Source organism: Erythrolamprus reginae, chromosome 3 (genome assembly GCF_031021105.1).
Source record: "Erythrolamprus reginae isolate rEryReg1 chromosome 3, rEryReg1.hap1, whole genome shotgun sequence".
Classification (NCBI taxonomy): domain Eukaryota; kingdom Metazoa; phylum Chordata; class Lepidosauria; order Squamata; family Dipsadidae; genus Erythrolamprus; species Erythrolamprus reginae.
Window position 1 is genome coordinate 210,563,666 of NC_091952.1, and position 19,788 is coordinate 210,583,453.

General features: G+C 34.7%; 2 protein-coding genes across 3 annotated transcripts in view; both read left to right on the forward strand.

The window, feature by feature from the left end:
* The window catches only part of RP1 (RP1 axonemal microtubule associated), a 210,839-nt gene that overhangs the window by 20,102 nt on the left and 170,949 nt on the right, over positions 1-19,788 (forward strand). For both annotated transcript variants that reach the window (XM_070747755.1, XM_070747756.1), the window contains exons 2-3: positions 6,382-7,038; positions 10,222-10,393. In XM_070747755.1, coding sequence (XP_070603856.1) covers positions 6,394-7,038; positions 10,222-10,393 — 817 coding nt within the window. In that variant the 5' untranslated portion in view covers positions 6,382-6,393. The remainder of the gene's footprint in view (positions 1-6,381; positions 7,039-10,221; positions 10,394-19,788) is intronic.
* Positions 10,458-19,511, forward strand: LOC139163447 (oxygen-regulated protein 1-like). The gene is made up of 2 exons (XM_070744247.1): positions 10,458-17,664; positions 19,278-19,511. Exons 1-2 carry the CDS (start codon positions 12,598-12,600, stop codon positions 19,509-19,511), a joined length of 5,301 nt encoding a protein of 1,766 aa, XP_070600348.1. The 5' UTR covers positions 10,458-12,597.

Below are 19,788 nucleotides of genomic sequence, written 5' to 3' on the forward strand. Positions count from 1 at the left end.
CCGCTCCAAATTTGACTGCAGGAAGAACAACTTTAGTAATCAAGTGGTTGATGCCTGGAACTCACTTCCAAATTCTATAATGTCATCTCCTAACTCCCAAAATTTTACCCTTAGACTGTACACTGTTGACCTCTCCAGATTCCTAAGAGGTCAGTAAGGAGCGTGCACCAGTCTGCCTTCTGTCCCCTGTCTCATTGTTTCTTTATATTTTCATATTTTTATTTATTTATTGTCTTTTTACTAGTATCATGTATATGAATATTATTATTTCTAATGTTTTTCTAATCTTTTATCTCTTCACTGGTGTCATGTATATAAATGCTATTATATCTTCACATACCTCTATTATGTACTAGACAAAGCAAATAAATAATAATATCTTCACATACCTCTATTATGTACTAGACAAAGCAATAATAATAATAATAATAATAATAATAATAATAATAATAATAATAATAATTATTATTATTATTATTATTATTATTATTATTATTATGTCCATACAACACAGCAAACAAGATCACTATGCTGGGTTTCATATTTCATCACCAGTCGGGTGCTTCCCAAGCACCTAGGACTGCGTGATGTAGCGGCAAATTATGTTTGCCGATCCCAGTAAAGCGGCCTTTTGCAATTGACAGATGGAGATTTTGTCAATTCCGATGGTTTTCAAATGTCTGCTGAGATCCTTTGGCACTGCGCCCAGCGTGCCAAGTACCACTGGGACCACTTTCACTGGCTTATGCCAGAGTCGTTGCAGCTCGATTTTCAGATCTTTGTATTTCACTAATTTGTCTAGCTGCTTCTTCTCATTATTATTATTATTATTATTATTATTATTATTATTATTATTATTAATTAGATTTGTATGCCGCCCTTTTCAGAAGACTCGGGAATGCAGGCTCCAATATTTATCAGAACTTTCAGTGCAAGAAATGTCAGATCATCTTATTGAAAAGGAAACAATTAAAATTTGAAATCGTTCAAAAGTGGCATATCTGACTTATATTTTAAAATAATTTCCAATAGCTAATAGATGTTTTGAACATACCGAACAGAACCCAAATAGTTGCATACCATTGTCTGGGCTATTTTAGATATATTGTTTTAGATGGAATACTTTAATGAAATAGTTATGAAGTTGTTATGAATTATATACGTATATAATTGCTATCATCGTGGTTTGTTGCACAGTCAGTCAGATGTTTACACAGAATTTGGTTTTTTATCTACCAACAAGTTCTTCCCAGGATAGGCAGATGACATTGTTTGATGGTGTTAAAGATACCATTGCAGGAGGTAAGCTGTTCCAAGCTTCCTTTTGCAATTGAGTTATTTCTCCCCTCCCCTCCCTTCCCCTTCCCTCCCCTCCTCTCTTTCTGGCAATTTCATCAAACAACTCTATTATTACTATCAATATATTACAAATATATTACTATCATCAGTCCTAGACATTTATTTCATTGGAAAAATGTAACTCAAAAAGAAAAAAAAATCACATCTTGAATCAAAGCAAGCTCTACAGTCAGCTTAAAAATGTGTAAAAATATATCCTAAAAAAATGAAGGCAACCGTTAAGAACCCTGATGCATATCTGTTGTGCTTTTATTATGCCTCCTGTACAGTTAGCATGGCAGGCTTGTTGTAATCCTGTCTAAGAGGAGAAGCTTCAGATCTGATTATACATTTTGGAGTAATTAGATGGAACAGTTGCCATCTGGAGATTAGCATTTTATATATATAAAGCACCATAATCCCCTGTGCCTGCAAAAATACTGATCAAATGCAATTGCCTGGTTGTCAGCCCTTCTTGATGCAGCCTTTTCATTGACTGGAAGGAATCTATGGCAAGCTGGGTAGGGCCACAAAGAAAGGAAACCATAGAATTGGATGATCTAGACTCATTTGGTCCACTAAAAGTAAGGACACCAGAAATTATCGCTCTTGGAACAATCTTTCATTATTTTGCTATCTGAATATAATTATCAAAATAATTTATTACGAAGTTGAAAATGGTCCTCAATTTATGATTTACAAACTGGAATAATGATATTAAAAGCCAAGATATTGAAGCTCACTTTGGGAAGATAATTCACAACCAGAAGAAAGTGTGAATACTAATGGGAAAAATGTAATGCAAATAATTTTTTTCTTTCAGTGATTCTGGAATTTTTTTCTACAAAAATGTATCTATTAAGAAATGTGCTAGAGTTAAACTAATATAATATGAAATGTTTTTATTTAATTTATAGAGTGCTACTTGTTTTCTGTGTAAGAAAGCCTACTCTGAGAATTAGTAGGGAACTTTCAATTATTTGATTTATTTTATATTAAGTATATTAAGTATAACCCTGAGTAAGTATTACAAAACCAGTAGTCTAGTTATTGTATGTTAAGATGGTTTTTTCCCCTGTATTAAGTGTTCAGCATATTGTTCAGGATTTCTTATTGTACACTTTTAAACTCCAAAGACCATTTCAAAGAAGAGCTACTATTTAATATTTAGAAATTATAATTGTGGATCAAAAAGTGTCAGAGCAATATATCATCATAGTACCTTTATGACCTGCAATTATATAGTTTATATACTGTACAAGTATCAAAGTGCAATCCTAAAACCACCTGCAAATATAAGTAAGTGTATAGGATTGCTCAATTGATTATAAATCGAGCATAATGCATCTGTGTTTACAACAGCCTACTGCTAAGGCTAGAAGCAACAACAACAAAAAAATCATTTTTTATTCTTTGATAGGACGTATCTAACTTCAATTCGCATTGCTTCTTACTGTAATAATATTAGAACTTTGGACTGTCCAAAGAATCTAAAAGATGGAAGATTCTGGAAAAAAAGAGATGAAATATATATATAGTACAGCTTGATCTCTAGCTATTACCATTATTGGATGAATTTATTTATTTAGCAGATGGCAATGACATAGCATACATGGATTTGCAATATTTATTTACGTTTCACCTAGATTAAAAACACAGTAAAATATGAATGTTAAAAAGATCTATCTTAGATAGCAATGTATAGGCAATCTAACAAATGAAGTGCAACTTCATTCATGTGAGAAAAAAACAGGTACTGAACTTGTATATGTCCTCAGTTTACAGCCAGTCATTATCTAATCTATTAATGTGAGAGCCTGGAGTTACATTGAGGGGAGGATGTGCTTTATGAGGTGAACATCTTGATTCAAGGTTGTCCAGTGCTGGTATGATAGTTCAAAACTTGGCACCTTTTGCGTAGGGTGATTTATATATCTACCCATGCTGGGCTTTCAACAACCCATTTGAGAATCAATGTTAAAATTGTTAAACAGATGTTGGCTTAACCAGTGGGGGCTTCTTGGATTTGAACTTTCCAATGTTTAAATGATGAAGGTTGGTACTGATGGGAGTGAGTTGTTCATAATTGCTCATATTTTTTTCTGCATTCTCTCACTAATGTATCTTCCTTTTGTAAAGCTGGCAGCGCTATATAGCTCAGAGTAGAAAACCAGCAAGTTGAAGAGGCATTAATCGATCGACTTATAACCCTCAGTGGGACATGGTGGCTCAGTGGCTAAGATGCTGAGCTTGTTGACTGAAAGATTGGCACTTCAGTGGTTCAAATCCATAGGCTACATAATAGGGTGAGATCTCGTTACTTGTCCCAGCTTCTTTCAATCTAGCAGTTTGAAAGTAAAAAATGCAAGTAGAAAAATAAGGACCACCTTTGGTGGGAAGGTAACAGTGTTCCATGCGCCTTTGGCATTTAGTCATGCTGGCCACATGATCATGGAGACATCTTTGGACAGCTTTTTGGTTTTGAAATGGACTGAGCACTGCCACCTAGAGTCAGGAATGACTAGCACATATGTGTGAGGGGAACCTTTACCTTTACCTTTTATAACCCTCATGAAGTCATTGAGTCAGGGGTCTAGCTTACTAATATGGCAGCTGTTGAGCCATACAGGAGCACTGTATTCTACTATGGAGAGAGACCAGCCCTAGTACTGATATTCTGAGGGTGGCAGCTGAAGCTCCTCATTTAGTTCTGCTTAGCTTCTGGATTATATATTGATTTTTCTGCTGCACTCTTTAGAAGTGTCTTACAGGATAGAGTCCAACCCAATGTTATTCCAATGCAGTTTGGATAGGGACTGTAAATTGTTGTTTAAGTAAACTTTCAGGATGCCATTGGCTAGTTTATTATTGAAGTGGAAGTATGCAGCTTACTCCTAGCTACCATTGGTGCTAGGAGTCAGTGAAGGTCTTTAGATCTTTTAGAGAAGGTTATCTACCACCTGCATGTGTTTTACTTGCACTGTTTATGGCAAAATCATCACCCTATCTAAATTTGTATCTCCTTGTCATTGGTATATGTGATATACATAAGTTGAATAATGTGGGTGCCATTACAGAGCCTTATAGGAAGCCATTCTTTAATCTTCTTACCTTATTTATGTTTCCCCCCATTAGGTAAATGATGGAGGATAAAACTTAGTATTGTTAATCAAGATAGGTACATATGGTCTTAGAAACATAGAAACATAGAAGTCTGACGGCAGAAAAAGACCTCATGGTCCATCTAGTCTGCCCTTATACTATTTTCTGTATTTTGTCTTAGGATGGATATATGTTTATCCCAGGCATGTTTAAATTCAGTTACTGTGGATTTATCTACCACGTCTGATGGAAGTTTGTTCCAAGGATCTACTACTCTTTCAGTAAAATAATATTTTCTCATGTTGCTTTTGATCTTTCCCCCAACTAACTTCAGATTGTGTCCCCTTGTTCTTGTGTTCACTTTCCTATTAAAAACACTTCCCTCCTGGACCTTATTTATCCCTTTAATATATTTAAATGTTTCGATCATGTCCCCGCTTTTCCTTCTGTCCTCCAGACTATACAGATTGAGTTCATTAAGTCTTCATAAGTAACTTTAAAACCCAGTTATGGGGAACGATAGTATGCAGAAAGGATTGCCCTCTTGGCTCAGAGATGGGCTTCCTAGACATATTTTCTGACTTCTAAGCGAAATAGGTTGCTGTATTAAACATATGTAGAATGTACCCATCTGTTAATTCACTGCAAACAACAATTGATCTATAAACAATATTTGTTAATTGAGTCTTTTATTTAATATTTGGTTTGATTCTGCCAAAACATCTTTTAAGCACTCAAAAAAATTTTTTTTCCATTTAGAATATAGAGGGAATCTTGGCGTTGAAAATACACTCTTAATATACTCTACTTAAGATTAATAATTTAATAAATAAAGAGGTTGGGAGGCAGAAGGAGTAGACTCAACAAGAGATTAAAGGTTAGATAGGTAAAGGTAGTTAGCAGCAGGTAAGCTTTGGGGATAAATTATATTTGAAGAATCTTGTATATTTATCAATGGAGCCCGATTTTTTGCCTCCTTTACTGGATTTCTAAAAGTGGTTTGGGAGCACAAGTCGTTTCTCCAAAGCAAGGTGGAGTTTTCCTCTTGTCGGGTACCATTCAACGATGAATCTGTGTGCATTCTGTGAAGAACTGAACAACATGTTAAGGAAGCCCAAGAAAAATTAAATAGTATGAAATATTTAATCAGATGAATCAAAAAACAATATTTGTAGAAAGTTAAATTGGGTTTTCAAATGCACAAACACATATAATTTGCAATAAATATAATAATAAAAGCTTGAAAAAGCTTGGTTATAAATTAATTGATGCAAGTACCATTCCTGAAGGAAGTTGATTCTTCTATTTTTCTATCTTTTTGTCATCAAACAATATCGAACTTGTAATCAACAGATGAGGATTAAACTCTGAGTATCCATGAGTATATTGAGAGACATATGTATAAGCTCCTACTCCCATTCCTTCTCTCTTTCTCTCTCCCTCCATCCCTCCCTCCCCTTCCTCTCTCTCTATGGAAGGCTATGGTGAAATTTACTTTCTGGGTTGTGGTCTATATTTCTTTGCAAAGCTTTGATTTGCTGGATTCATCAACCTTGAACAACATGAAAAAATAAAAGTAAAAATCTTCGCAATGTAAAAATAGGAAATGTTGCAGTTATGATTGCTGTTGAAACAAAATCCCTGTAATTGTTATTTTGGTGTGACTAAGTACCTATTGCCAAGTAGAAATATCTTTTGTACCAAAATAAATTCTGTGAAAATATGTTGGACAATTCTGTTTAAATCTGCAAGTGAAGACATCAGCTAGATCCTACCAGCCTTTGTGAAACTTGGAGATAACAGCATGGACCTATTTAAATCATTGATATTGGCAAGCATTACTGTTACTGCTTTTGTTGAAATCTCCTTTGTTGGCTATACATAAATTAGGAAAATGATTGTGAGACAAAAAAAATTGACGCCTTATCTCTTTATTTCCAGATTGTTTTTAGAATGAGTAAAACATCTTCAACCAACAACTCAGTGACCCAACCGTGCAGTTCTCAAAGTGAACAGTCTTTATCTGTGCACCCATCCAATGTCATCGAACCTAGTGTGGCCAAACGGATCTGCTTTTATAAGAGTGGAGACCCTCAGTTTAATGGAATTAAAATGGTTGTCAATAACCGCTCTTTCAGATCATTTGATGCTCTGCTTGACAACTTGTCAAAGAAAGTTCCCCTGCCTTTTGGAGTAAGGAATATTACTACACCAAGAGGAGTGCACAACATCAATAATCTGGAAGATCTTGAAGATGGAAAGTCATATATTTGCTCCCAACAAAAAAAAATCAAACCCATTAATTTGGAGGTGGCCAGAAGAAAGCCATTGCCATGGCAGATTAGTAGGCCCATCAGTGCTCGCCGTAAGGCTGTACAGTTAACCAGAGACAGCAAAAGGAGTACGTTCCAACGGGGTAGCACCATACAACTGAGAACCCCTAAAAAGTTGCTTGTTTTCAGAAATGGCAATGCAAAAAGCCGGTGTATGGTTGTCTTGGATAAGAAGAACACAGAAAATTTTGAGGCCTTTCTGGACCACATCAGTGAATTAATGCAGTATTCAGTCTTGAAATTATACACTACTGATGGGAGAAAGGTAAGATAACTATAAGATAATAATCAAATATGTTTCTTTTTGTGGAATTGGGAGAGGGACTTCTTGTGAATCACACAGTTTCTCTGATTAAATGCTCTTTAGTAGAGGAACTTTTACGGTCAAAGTAGGCCATCAAAAGAAACACTTTCACTAAAGTTTTATAGCAAATATTGAAATTGAAGCATATGGAGACGTCAACCATTTTTCTAATTTTACTACCACCTTTAATATGGTAGTGAGCTGGGTGGCAAACAAATAAAATAAATTTTACTCAGCTTTTGTTCCTAGTAGGTAAAGTTCTTACATTTCAGTGTTTATATAATAGATTTCTGCCATTTATTTATTTATTTACTTACTTGCTTACTTGCTTACTTGCTTACTTGCTTACTTGCTTACTTGCTTACTTGCTTACTTGCTTACTTGCTTACTTGCTTACTTGCTTACTTGCTTACTTGCTTACTTGCTTACTTGCTTACTTGCTTACTTGCTTACTTGCTTACTTGCTTACTTGCTTACTTGCTTACTTGCTTACTTGCTTACTTGCTTACTTGCTTATTTGCTTACTTATTTATTATCTTTGTTACAAACCAAGTGACTCTACAACAAATTTATGATTATAAAAATTTTCAAGAAAAATAATCTGGCATCTTTCCAAGTCTTTTACATTTAAAACAGCTGAGTTACATTGTGCTGTATTCCCTAGTTATTACTACGTGCTTCCGTATTAAGAACATGGAAGTCTTGGAAGCACGAAGTAAGGAGGTCGTGGTAGGTGCAAAAGCCTTGTTTTTCTCTGCATCTTCCTGTTCTACTTCATCTGTGTACTCTTGTTAAGGAGCTTTTCTAGGGCATCTCTAGGATCGTCCTCAATCTTACTACTAGCAATTAACCACATCATAATCTCTTAAAGGCTATACTATGCTTAGACTTCTCATGAGGCACTACAAAGATCTGAAGCAATTACATTTCTCCTATTCACATCTTTATTTTGCCCTAGAAAGAAAGCACAAAAATAAAGTCTCTTTGTTGATTAGCATCATTTGGACTCATCTTTTAACATAGAAAAAAGATTATTTTTCAGGACAAATTATTGTTATATGTGTTGCATTAAAATTGCATATAATTCTGTGTATTCCAGACTTCTCTGCAGGTGTTCTTTTTTTAAAAGAAAGCATTGAATTGTTCTTAAAATTAATTGGTTGGAGAAAAGTGAAGGTGTTATGCCTCCTCCCATCACTATTGCATAGAAATAACAGCTTGCCAAAGCTCATTTTAGAATTAAAACAATTGGGGGATTTGTTTATCTCTAATATTTATTAAGGCTCACATTTTATTTATTTATTTATTTTTATTTATTTATTTTGTCCAATACACAATGAGGGTTTTAGTGAGTATATATCAATATACACATAGTAAAATACATGATGAAGGTTATAGAGGAGATACTCATAGTAAAATATATCTAAGAAAGAATACAAAAGAAGATATAGGAATAGAATATATAGGAATAAAATATATAGAATATATAGAATATAGTAACAGAATATATACACACACACACATATATATATATACATACATACATATACACATGCACATACACATACATACATACATACATACATACATACATACATATATATATATATATATATATATATATATATATACATATAGGAATAGAGTATATCATGAAAGAATAGAAGAAGAGATAGAGGATATATAGGAGAGTAATAGGACAGGGGACGGAAGGCACTCTAGTGCACTTGTACTCGCCCCTTACTGACCTCTTAGGAATCTGGATAGGTCAACCGTAGATAATCTAATTGCTAAACATTACCTTTTATTTACATTTTGAAAAGTTATATTGATTGTAATGCTAAACCCTAATGAGTTCCAAAACTTGAATTTCAACTGCAAACATTTTTTTAGTACACACACACACACACACACACACACACACACTGTAAACATACAATTCCTTATGGTTTCATAGGAGTGTACTTGTGCAGGCAGAGGAGCCAACTTTCTCTAAATGTTTCCCTGCCTTCTGTCTTGCAGAAAATTTCTGCTTTTCAAAAAACACAGTTGAAATATTTTAAGTTTTTCCCCCCAAGATGTCTGTAATAAAGCTTTGATGAATATTTAATATCAATATTTCTTTGTCAAACAAGAAAAAGGCTAATACTGTGATGATAGAAAAGATGGCTTTAATTATGATTTAGGGCTGTAAAATGTCTTTTAGATGTTCATTATGATTAGGGCTGTAACATTTTATTTAAAAACTTTCATTGTTACATGAACTTCTCTTTCATATTAGGAACAGATAACATGATTTTATGATACCTACCAGCATTGCTGCGTTTATAGATAACGATAGACACATTCTTGCTGAAATATACCACAGGTTTATAAAACTTTTTAAAGTTTTCAAATGAGAATATTTCAGTTACTCAACCTAGTTTTCTATAGAATATTTTCTGGTTCCCAGGGAGATTTAAAGGAAGTAGAGATGGGCTGGAGGAAGAAAACAGAGCAACGTTGATAAAAGGAAAGAATGATAGATCAACCTAAGAAACGGAAAACCTTGAAGTCAGGCTGTGGTGTGTTGAAGATGCCTCTCAAAAGCTGATGGAATTTTGGAATTTTGTGAGCTGGCTGAGAACAGATTTCACTTGTTGTGCCAATCAGTTGTCCTGTATTTACTGAGGCTGTGGTAGTAATGGAGTCACAGTGCCCTAGTTCTTATATATTTACCAGCATACCACTGTGTAGAGGAGAGGAAGTGGAGGGTAAAAAGAAGCGTCTGACCAAATAAAGCAAAAAGACTAGGGTTGCAATAGCACAATCTTAGAATGTCCAAAAGTCCAAGGGAAGGAAGCACAAAGATTGTGGCTAACATTGGAAGGATATGGTGTGCAAGCCTAACAAATTGTTAGTTTACAATTCAGGGGTTTTGTGCCAGCTTAAAGTATGGGATAATTTGGCAACTGGTTAAATCTGCTTTTTTATTTATTTATTTAATATGCCAATCATCACACTCTACAAAGTGACTATGTAAATGAAAGCAATGTATTTTGAAGATTTTTTCTATATTTTAGAAATATATTTTCTATATATTAGGAAGAAAGGTTTGGAAAGTGGTATAAAAAGAGGGTTAATGGTCACTTGCTTCTTTTACAGGTCTTCAACCTTCAGGGTCTGATCTTGTGTTCTGGAGCTGTTGTGGCTGCAGGGAGAGAACCCTTTAAGGCAGGGAATTATGATCCTCGTAGGTATTCACTGCCTGCAAGACTTCCAGGGGTCTCCAGTCGTGTCCATCCACAAGCTAACCTCAAGTCAGAGAGCAGAAAAAGTAAGTTCCTGAAAGTATCCCCAACTTTTCCCCATTGTTTTAAATTATCAATAAGGTCGGCCTTAGCATTAGGTAAAACAAATTGGTCATCTTGAGAAACTGATTTTGGGTATCATGAAAAAGATAACAAATGATTAGTTAGTTAGTTAGTTAGTTAGTTAGTTAGTTAGTTAGTTAGTTAGTTAGTTAGTTAGTTAATATGATGCTGCTGTTGCCTGCTGCTACTGTTGCTACTCTTGATTTAGCCTGGGCATTGCAGAGAGAGAGAAAGGCAGTCAACAGTGTTATTTTATACATTAGGTGCCAAAATAATTTAACTTGCTTTCACTCTTCCCTTTCAAATTGAAAGAGCGTGAACTGTCTTTTGTTCTCTTCAGAAAACAGAGCTTCTTTGGCCTGCCTTTAAATTAAAGGGGAGGGGGAGACCCAAGGCAAATTTCAAAAACCAGACTGAAAATTAGCAGTAGTCATGTGTCAATCATTTTGTTTTATCCCAATCTACTTTGCTTGTTTGCTATAAAGTACAACTATGAATACTAATTTAAGGTGTTTGACAATTGAACAGGTGAAAAATATTGTTGTTAAACAAACAAGCAAATTAATTAATATGAGAAATAAAATACATTTACATTTTACAACCTAACTATATTCAAAAGTGAATTTAAGAATTTGAAAAGAAAACCCAGAAGAACATGAAGTGTATCTCAATGCTTGGAGATTTTACTTGGTATTCAGAATCTTTCACATGTACAAAATATGACTCTGGGCTCTTAAATGCAAAGCAATGATAACATAGGGCAGTGATGGCAAACCTTTTTTCCCTCGGGTACCAAAAGAGTATCTGCATGCACGATCGTGCATATGTGAATGCCCATACCCATAATTCAATGCTTGGGCAGGGAGAAAACAGCTTCCCCTGCGCACCCCGGAAGCCTTCTGGAAGCTGGAAACAACCTGTTTCCCAACTTCTGGTGGGCCCAGTAGGCTCGTGTTTTGCTCTCCCCAGGCTCCAAAGGCTTCCCTGGAGCCAGGAGATGGTAAAAATGCCCTTCCCCACCCCCCTGGATGCTCTCTGGGAGCCAAAACGCCCTACCAGAGCCATTGTGTGAACCAAAAATCAGCTGGCCGGCACACATGCACATTGGAGATGAGCTAGAGCAACAGCTTGTGTGGCAGCAGATATGACTCCATGTGCCATCTGTGGCACCTGTACCATAGATTCAGTATCACAGACATATCAGGCAAATTGATTTTTACAAAATTTGTAACAAACTTTTACAATTTTTTTTTGTAAAGCAAATTTTTGTTCCTGGAAATTGCATGCACAAGTCCCATAGGTTTGTTTGGCAAGTTTTGTTAGAAGGGTTTTGCTCTTGTCTGCTTCCTAGGGCTGAGAAAGACTGGCTGGCTCAAGTTCATCCACCTGGCTTTCGGTAGAAATCTCCTGATTTCTAGCCTGGTGCTTTATTAAGCACTACACCAAACTGGCTCTTTAATTTGATTTTAGCTATATTTTAATTGTTAATAGTTGCATACTACTGGCATTAAGTAATATGGCTGTGCAGTACTTTGCATGCCAAAGATGCTTTGGGGCACTTAGAGATTTCAAAGAAAGCATCTGCCAGCTCTTTAAAGCAACGAGGTGATCCCGAGAATTGGTGCAGCTGTTTTAGAGACCAGTAGGCAAGCACTATGCCTATGTTCCCACACATTCTGAGTTAGATTTTTTGGATTTTTTAAAAAAATGCCTAGCTCTATTAATTAATTAATTAATTAATTAATTAATTAGACTTTAAATACTGGTAAGTATGTGCAGCTCAGGCTATGTTAGTAAATCAAGGAAATTTTTAGGTACTTTTTCTGATTCATTGATAAAAAAGTGAAAAGATAATAAAAAGAAAAGAAATAGAGTAAGTTAATGTGTTGGCAACTTCTTTCTCCATAATTGCCTAAAATCCTAACAAAAGAAGAGTTTGCTTTAAAACTTGACAATAGATGCTGAGTGAATATTCCCATCTACTTATAAGCACTTTTTCCTGAATCACTTACAGTCATGTGTATATGCGCCTGCATATTTAAATAATCCCATATTTTGATAAATATTATACAATTAGTTATTTTATTATATCAATTTATGTAGCAATCTCACAACTACTAAATTAATAAATAGGAATTTCAGTGCATAGGTAGCTCCTTTATTAGGAATGTTTGTTTGTTTTTGTCTTAATTTAATGTTGTCTGCATGTTTTATACTAACAATGATTTTTGTGTGTGTTTTCTTTTGCCTCTTTGCTACCTGTCTGCTGCTATTTTTATGGATGCTTATTCTGGATCACTATCTTCCACACTTTAATCTAATCTTGTCATGTTGGGTGCTTTCAATAAATGGCTTGAAAGTGAGTGCGATTCAAATAGATTCAAGATCCAGAAGTCAGATGTTCTCTGCTTCTTCTTATAAGGAATACAGCAATGATAATAACTCAGATTCCTCTTTTATACCTGACAATGACCTGGGCACAGTAAAAAATTGTTTGCATGCTGATGAAGATTATCCTGCAGAACATTTCACTGATGACATTGAAAAATCTGTTCATCTTAATCAAGATGGCAGTATGACAGTTGAGATGCGAGTTCGATTCAAGATTAAAAAAAAGGAAACTATAAAATGGACCACTACTGTTACTCATGCTGGCACTTCAGCAGCCATTCCAGAAGATCAGACATCTGATTTAAATATTTTGACATACAAAAATCCTACAGAGGAGTTCAGGATTGCTGAAAATGATGTCCCAATGCAGCAAATCTGTACAAAAATGATCAATCAAAATTCTGCAAATCAATTGAAAACCAGCACTTATGACATCTGGCAGGATCAACTGATGAACACAGAGTCGAGGCAGGAGAGGAATAATGATCTTAAACTTAATTTCTGTAGACCTCCTACTCCTGGACCTAGAAAAGTCAGAGAAAAGAAAGCATTAGTTGAAAGTGTTACAGTGGTATCAGACACAACTGTCCAAAAAAAGATGGTAGGTCAATTTTCCGTCAGTGAAGAAATGGACAATGGCAAAACCAAATCTAAGCACTGTATGATTACTCATGCTAGCAGCCAAATAACAAATAATCCCCAAATTAGTGGCGTATGTAATAATCATACCCTGAATCAAACTGAGACTAACCAAGAAGAGAAACAAATGTTGAACAAAAACACAATTAAAAAAACCTCCGATCTGCTTGAAGAGGATGGATTATTATATAATATTTTGGAGAAATCGGTTGTAGAGAAAGCGTTACCTAACAGTTTAACCCTTGAAGGTTATTCTAGTATTGGACAAGGACAATCTTTGGTAAAAAGGAATAATACATCTACACCATGTTTATCTAACAAATGTGATGTAGAACAAGAACTAAATTCCTTCAACCATCACTCAGAATGGTCTCAGTTAAAAACCAAAGAAATTAAATATGACCAATGTCAAATACACCATTGTTCCTCATCATTGCCTCCTAAAAGCAATAATACAATTTGTAAATATGCTCCAATGACTCCTACACTAACAGGATCTGATTGTATTACTGCTACAGTCCTCTCTGATGAAAGCCAAGCTACGTCATCTAGTGAGAAAAAGAAAAAGAGGAAGAAAAAAAATAAATTAGATATAGTGAAACAAAATGTAAGTTCCCCAAAGGATTCACATGACATTTCCATTGAAGGTACTACAGAGAAAAATGTAAACACCTGCACAATTCACAACACAAGAGAAACAATGAATCATTCTCCTATTGAGTTAGCAATTCATAAAAGAGAGCTTGCATTTCCTGTTGGAAACTCTGACGGTGCTATTAAAACAAAAAATAGCAGAGGTGACTTACCTGGTCAGGTTTCAGTCACATCTCAGCCAAATGATTTAGAAGATAACATAAAGAAAAATCTAAATAGTCAGTTATCTTCTCAAAATAGGAAATCTATGACAGCTAAAGTTCTACCACCTGCTTCACTAAAGCCTTTGACTGATTTAGGGAATGGTCAGAAAGCAGAGGAAAAAAAGGGAAAGATTATTTCAACTAAGTTGATGAAATCATCATCAAAACACAAAGAAGTGAAAAAGAAGAAAAAATCTGAAAGTGCTTCAGGTAGTATAGACAAGGTATTGGACGAAACAAAAGTGTTGGATACTTCGGGGCATTCGGACTTTACAAGTGAGATTACAAAACAGTCTCTTGAAAACTACATTCAAACCTGGTTGCAAAATGTATATCCAAAGGCTGTGAGGACCCCCAAACACCGGGCTCCTATAAACTCAATTAACAAGAAATCACATCAACCAGCAGTAAAATCATTCTTAGATAAAGGAAGTAAAGAAACTGGGAGGAATAATATTCCTGAAGATCAACTGAAGTGCACGTTAAATAATCTCAGTGAAGTGAGAGCTTTGGAAGAATCATTTAAAGAATTATATGAAGCACACACAGATAGTTTAAGAAATGTTGATGGGATCTTGAAAGATGCAGACAAATATTTAATGCCATCAGATACCCAGGAAAAAGCAAAACTTTCCATGTATGATATCATACAGAAATATAAAAAAAAGATTCAGGAAGAAACTGATCATGCAAGATGTAATTCTGAAATAAGTGCTCAAGTTGATCCTAAATCTGACCCAGGTACTGAGGCGCAGAAATATTGCAAAAATAGTCTTCTGTTACATAAGTTGAAATCAGCAATTTTCAATCTTGAAAAAAACAAAACTGGATGCCTCCAAAATTTTAATTGTCTTTCAGATGTTTTTTCTTCTTCTCTCCTTGGATCTCCATCCAATCTCCTGCTAGTTTGGCTTCTACTAAACCTGAAAGAAAGTTTGCCCTTTATAAATAAAGATGATATGGTGGGAACTAATTGCAGTTGTTCAGAAATCTTTATGCTATCGCAATATTTGAAACAGGTTGCAACTAAAGAAGAAAATGAAAACTTAATGGCAGCTGCATCTGACGTGCAGGATTGCACAGCAAACTGCTTAATATTTTCTGGGGTGACAATAGAAAAACAGGAATTAACACGTTGCCAAGAAAATATTGCTGCGATTGAAACTAAAAATATACCAGGCACTGAAGAACAAGAAAAAACAAATGAGAATTTAATTCTGAATGACAGTATAAATTCTAAAGAAGTTTTAGATGTGAAAGAGGTAGCAGAAGAGTTACAGAGCAACTGTGAAGAACAGCAATCATGCAGCAGACCACCAGAATATTCAGATCAAATGGTTGTGATGCAAAATTTAAACTACAGCAAAGCAGAGTCAGTAAATGTTGTTTCAAATGAAGACTTTCTTGAAGAAAATGAGGCTATTCCATTGCAAGAATTAGAGGGGGAAATCCCAGATCCATCATTAACTAATGAAAAACCTGACCTATTTGAGGAATCTAATATCACTATTTTCAACAATAGTGATCATACTAATGGGCAGATTTTTGATCTAGAATCATCACAATTAGATGATGAAGAATTCAGTAGCTTAGAAGAGCAAAAATATATAGCATCAATATGCAAAACAGAACATTCTGATGAGACCCTTACTTCAGCTATTAAAAATTCTATAAAGGAGAACCATATAGAAACTTCTTCAACGGATAATATAGAGGAAAATGATTCTTCAGTGGAAACTTCAGAGCAATTATCAATAACATCACCACCACTTTTCCTTTGTGAATCTAATCAAATTCCAATTAATACTGAGTATAAGAAATCCAGAGTTAAATTAATAATAAATAAACTTGAGTGTGGATCTCATTCAAATGCTTCTTCGGAGCTGAAAAAAACCATGGCAAGTCCTGGCACATCTGATTTGTCTGATTATCGACCTGAAACTGATGAAAGTGACAACAGGTCTAGGCCTTCTAGTGACTTGTCTGATGAAAGTACAGATGAAGCAATATATGAAAAAGGCTACAACACAGGCTATGTAAAAAGAACTATTGAACGTCTTTATGGTAAAACAGAAACTGCATTTAAACCCATGTCCATGCCTGGCTCTCCATATTTGGGTCAGAGGCTATCCAAAGATACAGAAGTTCCCTTACGTGTAATGAGCGATAAAATCCCCCTATTTGATCAAGTTCATAATGGGCGGCCTGAGGACAAAGTAGCTTCTTCATTAATATCATGCAATAACCATGATTTAAATACAATCAGTGATGATTATGCTATTTTGCCAATCCCTATGTTCAGCCTTAATGGGGAAGAAACATATAATGCTGATTGTTCACTGCAAAATGCTAAACCACACAGTGAGTTTAAGGCCCAGATTGCTGAAGATGAAGGGATCCTAGTTGATAAAGGAAAATGGCTTCTTAAAGAAAACCATTTGATAAGAAAATCACCTCCTGAGAACAGCGGGATGTATGACAATATGGATACGACGTCAGCTGATACTGTTTTTGACAATCATAGTAGCGACGCTCCGTATTCTCATTTGCAGACTATGGAGTTAAGATCAACATTGAAAGAAATATCATCTTCTGATTTGGAAGATATGGCAAAGCCTTGTGGCAATGCAGGCAGTTACTTCAGCATGCCTCATAATAGTGATTCAGAGCCTTTTCCTCTCATTCCAGATATAAAATGCAAGAACAACCCAATTGAGAAGGAACACAACACTTCTTCAGAATGTTGCACAGAGCTAAACAATTATTCCCCAGCATTCTCAGTGGTTGATTTTAAATTATCTAACAATCGCATACACCCTCTAGATCAGGCTACGGATGATGCAGTAGTTCAGACCCAGCCAACTAGGAATGCTACTTCAAACAGGAATAGACCCGAGACTCAAGATTCTTTAGATAAACTCCATGCTATTTGTGGACAACATTGCCCCATATTGACAGCTCTCATAAAACCATTGAATGAGCAGATCAGAGGATGTGCTTATCAAAAAGCATCTGATATTGAGAATCTAATCTGGCTACCATACTTAATAAATAAATCCATAGGGAAAGATAAATGTTTAAGTAATCTCAGCACACCCCATGATCAGCTGAACATCAGATACATGAAAAAAATTTCAGTTAACATTTTTGGAAGACATTACACTGAGAACATCTTAGATATTACAAATTGTAATAATTTCAAGCTACTTTTATCTCTAAATTCTTTCTATGATATCACAAAGGTTACTAAAGCAATGCTATTAGAGCCAGAGGTATACAAGCATCATGAAAGTAGCACAAGAAAAGATGGTGGTCTTGATGGAATAACTGTAGAACACAGCAATAATGTATGTAACTATCAAAGCACCAGAAGCAATGCTAATCAATTTGTTGGTGGGAATTGGACTCCTTTATTAGAACATTTTATAGCAAGTAGCCAAAATGTATACTATAAAAGAAATTTCATAAAAATGAGTTACTGGGAAATCACTGTATATCTATATATAACATATATAAGTGTTCAGTCTTTGCAACTTTTATTAATATTTAAACAAAAACCACCATTCAACAAAAATTATTTTGGGTTGCTTGTTTTTCTCAGTATTCTTACCTTTTCTGTAGAAAATGCAAACCTTTTACCTAAGAGGTTCAAGTAATATTAGAATAAAGATGTGTTATTTGTGTCTATCTCAAGATTAAATTTCAAAACTCCATAATTTTTGAGCATGGAAGAAAAAGAACTGTAAATAAATATAAGGTAGATAGGTACGTAGTTAGATAGATGGATAGACAGACAGACAGACAGACAGACAGACAGACAGACAGACAGACAGACAGACAGATATCCTAGTGGTAGTTGAGAAATAGCAAGTAACAGCTGAATTGATGGCAATTGATATCTGAATAATCAAACACCAAGACAAACATTCATCTTATCATGTTAACACTGCCATTTCCAGATTAAATCAATCTTGTTGTGTCATCCAATAATATTTAATGTGATGTATGAATATATATTAGTACACATGTATTTATAATATTTATATTATTATAAATATAATATATTTAAGAATTGGGTATTTTATCAAACTGTTGACTAAAATTAACCTCTATAAAATAAAATAAAATGAATTAACCTCTTTCTGCAGATACCAACCATTCTTTTATTTACACACTGTTTTTATTCCTTCTTTGAGGGAAGAGACAGTGGAGATAGGTTGAAGGAAAGTATAGCAGCTGCTTTTTGTAAAGCAAGAAAAAACTAGATAGAGAAGAAGAGCAGAACAAGATAGAAATTAGGTGATGGCAAGAGTGATGGCAACTGAAAAGGTGAAGAAAGGTGAGAAAGAAAAAACACCCTTCTTAGGTATTGGCAGCTTCCTGAACTGAAATTAATTTCCTCCGAGTGCAAATGTAATTATCTGTAGCAGATTAATTCGCTGAAAAAGCAGTGGTACAAGTATTTTAGCAAGTGAAATAATTTTCAAATTAAAAAAATTATATAACAGTGATATTAGGGAGAAGAGTGTTTGTGTCTTTTACTCAGAAAATTACAATGCACCAGAAGGAAAGTGGTTTATTTTCCTTATAACTGGGAGTCTGCAGTTGGTTCTTTACATAACTGATTGAATTTTAGTAGTAAAGAAACAACTCTTACTGACATTAGCTGAAAAAAAGGTGAAAATCAGTGTTAAATAGCCCTTCCTGCAGATCTTCCAAAGCAATCATGCTATTTTGAAATTCTCCCTCATTCCTTTGCTTTCAAAGCTTTTCTTAACAGCAAGTTTAAGAACCCCAATTCACAAGTAATTGTTGCAAAATGTATCTGTATTTGCTATTAGTAAATATAATTTTTTTCTAATAAAGCACTACATGTTTATTTTGTGGAAATTCAAACTAAAGGGGGAAAAGTCGTTGTTAAATTGTCTCTGTCTCTACCTATGCAACTTTATTGGTAAAGGACAATGTTCTCATATATCAAATACATTTCAGAAACAAGCAACAACTTGTTGGCATCGATGTAGCAAACAAACCAAGCAAACCCCTCCAAAACATCTTAAATAAAGTAAAAGAACCAGTATCCCCACAAAAGGAGAAAAGAGGTATCATCTACAATATCCAATGCAAGACTGCAACAGCCACCATAAAAGCTTGTGACAATATCATCGTACTAACATCCATAAACACCAACTAGTAGCCAGAAAACATGGGCAGATTCAAAGACAGACAGACAGACAGACCGACATAGGCAGTAACCTCACATTCATTCATACTGATAATGTTAGTTAGGTAATGAAATGTTTACAACCAGAGTACCAACAACTCCAGAACTCTATTCCTGAATGACATATATTTTCATGTATTAAGCTGTTTGTGTTATGATATTCAAGATCAGAAACATCTGAAACACTTTGATATTTTGATGTTTATGGAAGTAGCCATTTTTGTTCTTTAGACATTAACTGCCTTTA